This window comes from Triticum aestivum, unplaced genomic scaffold, assembly GCF_018294505.1.
Source record: "Triticum aestivum cultivar Chinese Spring unplaced genomic scaffold, IWGSC CS RefSeq v2.1 scaffold80750, whole genome shotgun sequence".
Taxonomy (NCBI): Eukaryota; Viridiplantae; Streptophyta; class Magnoliopsida; order Poales; family Poaceae; genus Triticum; species Triticum aestivum.
In genome coordinates this window covers 1-2,881 of record NW_025243682.1, presented here as the reverse complement: position 1 = coordinate 2,881, position 2,881 = coordinate 1, and the positions used below count along the sequence as shown (strand labels likewise).

Here is a 2,881-nt window from a genome sequence, read left to right as displayed (position 1 = left end):
CCCTCCTCCTTGACCCGCACCCGTCAACCTGCTTCCTCACCTTAGCCTGGACACCACAGCTTGCTGCCCTTCGCAGCATTGTCCTGTCTCCAGCGAGGTCCTGGCTCGGCCACGCCAGGGTCAACATCACTGCGCTCCTCACGTCGCCCCTATCATTGGCCTCGACCAAATTCAACTGACGCCAGCAAAAAATTCAGCCACGTGACATTTAGCAAAACCCCAAAAATAACTAGAAATTGACATGTTGCGGCAAAGAAAATTCTAGCCATTTTTTTTCGAGTCCTGTCTAGCCATTTTTATTATGTTCTCCAAACGAGCAAACAATTTCCAAGATTCCAACATAGATCTTGACAAAAAAAAAAGGCCAGTCCAGATAATGGATACATCCTGCATGTGCACGGGGGCTATAAACAAACTCTCTATATCTGCTACTTCTTTTACCAGCTCAATAATAAATCAAAATTGAGTAATAAACTGCAATCGAACACATCAGGAGGGAACGTGTTATTACAGGGATCGCCTCATTCATGAAACGAGATGTACCTTGTTGGGACTATAGTCTGGTTCTCAAGATCACTGGTGGCGCTACCGCCGGTGACCCCGAGAGGTCCAGGCTCTGCAGGTCAACCTCCTCTCCACTACGCAACAGCACCTTCCGAGCAACTGGCAATGATGTTCTTTTGGGAAAACTCACCTCGGCGTCGTCGCAGGTTGCAGCTATAACTTGCCAGATGCCAAAGCTCCAAAAGGGAACAGAGGATTGGCTCCGCCTCTGCTCAAGAATAAACGTACCTTGTTGGGCTGTATCTTGGAATTATATGCTTCGTCTGCAATTCTCGGTGGTCTGTGCATCTTAATAGCAAGCACAGCATGAACGACCATTTTGATTTATAGCAGCAAGAAGAGAAGAGTCGATGCCCAGGTGGTGCTACGCACTGACTTGATTTGGCATTCCTTCTGTTGCCACCTTTTGAAAAATCCCTTGCTACATCAATTTGACTCGGAAGATCAGATCAGAGCAGTTCATAGGAAATCCCAGATCACTTTTATGATCACAGTCTCTTCACATCTCTAGGAATTTAGATCTCTACAGGTGACAGAAACAGCTGTTCCGCTTCTTCCTCATTTTCTAGTCCGACAAGCTTCATGAGCATTGTGACACTGTCAAGGGTGCTGTACACCTCCACAAATCTTGGATGTGACTTATCCTCAACAAGGAACTTGTGCATCCTGCCATCTAGCTCTATGAAGCTGTACCCAGCTGATTTCTTGTGGTCTTTCTCCTTGAGTAACTTCCATACCTGGGCAACACCGTCCCATTTTCCAGACGACGCGTATATGTTTGACAGGATCACCAGATTTCCAGTGTTTTGTGGCTCAAGAAAGATGAGTTTGTTTACTGCTGTTTCCGCTAGTTCTACGTTTCCATGGAAGCTGCAGGCACCGAGCAAGGCTCCCCAGATGACGGCGTCAGGCTCCACTGGCATGCTTACTATCATACTGTAGGCTTCATTCAGGAGACCAGCACGCCCAAGCAGATCAACCATGCAACCATAGTGCTCAATTCTTGGAGTAAGACTAAATTCGGCCTCCATGGAGTTGAAGAGTAGCTTTCCTTCATCTACCAAACCTCCATGAGTGCAAGCCAAAATGACTCCAACAAATGTGATACCATCTGGTTTAGCCCCTGTCATCTAAATACAGTAAAATAAGCTCCACGTTCCACAGTGACAAAGGAGCAAGGCATATCAAAATAATGTAATTTGCTATGTGGTTACAATGTCAACAATCACTAAATCTAGTACCAAATAATAACTTTGCAAGGAAGTGATGCTGCGTTGGTGCCAACACATAGGAGTAAATTACAATTCAAGGAAGAAATCCTCACCCTCAACTTATGGAACAAGGCAAGTGCTTCCCTCCAGGAGCCATGCAAGGCGAATGCCATGATCATTGAGTTCGAAGAACAGAGATCTCGCCGACGACCGATCCCCTGAAACACCTGCCAAGCTCTCTGGATGCTGCCACACTTGGCATACATCTCCAGCAGTGCATTGGCCACATACACATTCACCAGGTGGCCTTTGCCCCTCGCGTACTCCTCCACCTTCCTCCCCAGCTCCATGGCCCCAACAGCCGCGCACGCGGGCAGCACGCTGCTCACCGTCAGCTCATTCGGCTGCACCCCTGCCCCCTCCCACATCTCCAGGAACGCCCCCACGGCCTCCTCGTGCCGGCCGTTCTGCACGTACCCGGACACCATCGCGGTCCAGGAGACCACGTTCCGGTCCGGCATTTCCCCGAACAGCTTCTCCGCGGCGTCGAGGAGGCCGGCCCTGGCGTAGGCCGAGAGCAGCGCGTTGCTGACGGCCGTGTCCCCGCGCGGCATTTCGTCGAACACCCGCCTGGCGTCGCGCAGGAGGCGGGTCCTGGCGTAGAAGGAGACGAGCGCGGAGCCGAGGAAGGGGTCGCCGGGCGCGAGGTGGCCGGACCTGAGCAGCAGGGCGTGGGCGGAGAGCGCGAAGGGCGCAGAGGAGGGGGGTGCGGCGGAGAGGAGGAAGGTGAAGGAGAGAGGGGTGAGGAGGCGGAGGCGGTGGGCGCGGGAGAAGGAGCGGAGGAGGAGCGGGCTGCGCGAGGCGGCCAGCGCCTGGAGGAGGCGGTCGTGGAGCGTCGCGGAGGGAGGAGAGGAGGTGGCGAGGAGGAGCGCGGCGTAGCGGAGGTCGCCGGCGGCGAGGACGCGGAGGAGGAGCGGCTGCAGGCGGCGCTCCCCGCGCCGGAGCAAGCGCGCGTGGAGCCGCCTCACTTCCTCCATGAACGAACCACTCTGCGAGCGGGTCGTCAAAGCCCCATCCAAGTGTTTTCTCTCTCTCTCTCTCTCTCT

General features: G+C 53.4%; 1 protein-coding gene across 3 annotated transcripts; it reads right to left on the bottom strand.

Annotated features, from left to right (window-relative positions):
• Positions 1-6: 6 nt before the first annotated feature.
• LOC123176987 (pentatricopeptide repeat-containing protein At5g08510) lies at positions 7-2,862 on the bottom strand. 3 transcript variants are annotated; one of them, XR_006488730.1, is made up of 3 exons: positions 1,889-2,862; positions 544-1,694; positions 7-175 (listed from the first exon to the last, which is right to left on the bottom strand). XR_006488730.1 is itself a non-coding variant. In XM_044590972.1 (2 exons), the coding sequence occupies exons 1-2, from the start codon at positions 2,810-2,812 to the stop codon at positions 1,080-1,082; spliced, it is 1,539 nt and encodes a 512-aa protein (XP_044446907.1). In that variant the 5' UTR covers positions 2,813-2,862; the 3' UTR covers positions 436-1,079. The 3 variants fall into 3 exon arrangements, 2 of the variants coding, with proteins under 2 accessions (XP_044446907.1, XP_044446908.1); XM_044590972.1 differs by lacking the exon at positions 7-175 and having other exon boundaries at positions 436-1,694; XM_044590973.1 differs by lacking the exon at positions 7-175 and having other exon boundaries at positions 436-1,687.
• Between the last annotated feature and the right edge of the window lie 19 nt (positions 2,863-2,881).

Excerpts from the sequence above, each read along its gene's own strand:
- LOC123176987 (XM_044590972.1), bottom strand. The coding sequence starts at position 2,812 with ATGGAGGAAGTGAGGCGGCTCCACGCGCGCTTGCTCCGGCGCGGGGAG. Across the intron at positions 1,695-1,888 it reads CCTTGTTCCATAAGTTGAGG|ATGACAGGGGCTAAACCAGA; the intron begins GTGAGGATTTCT and ends TACTGTATTTAG.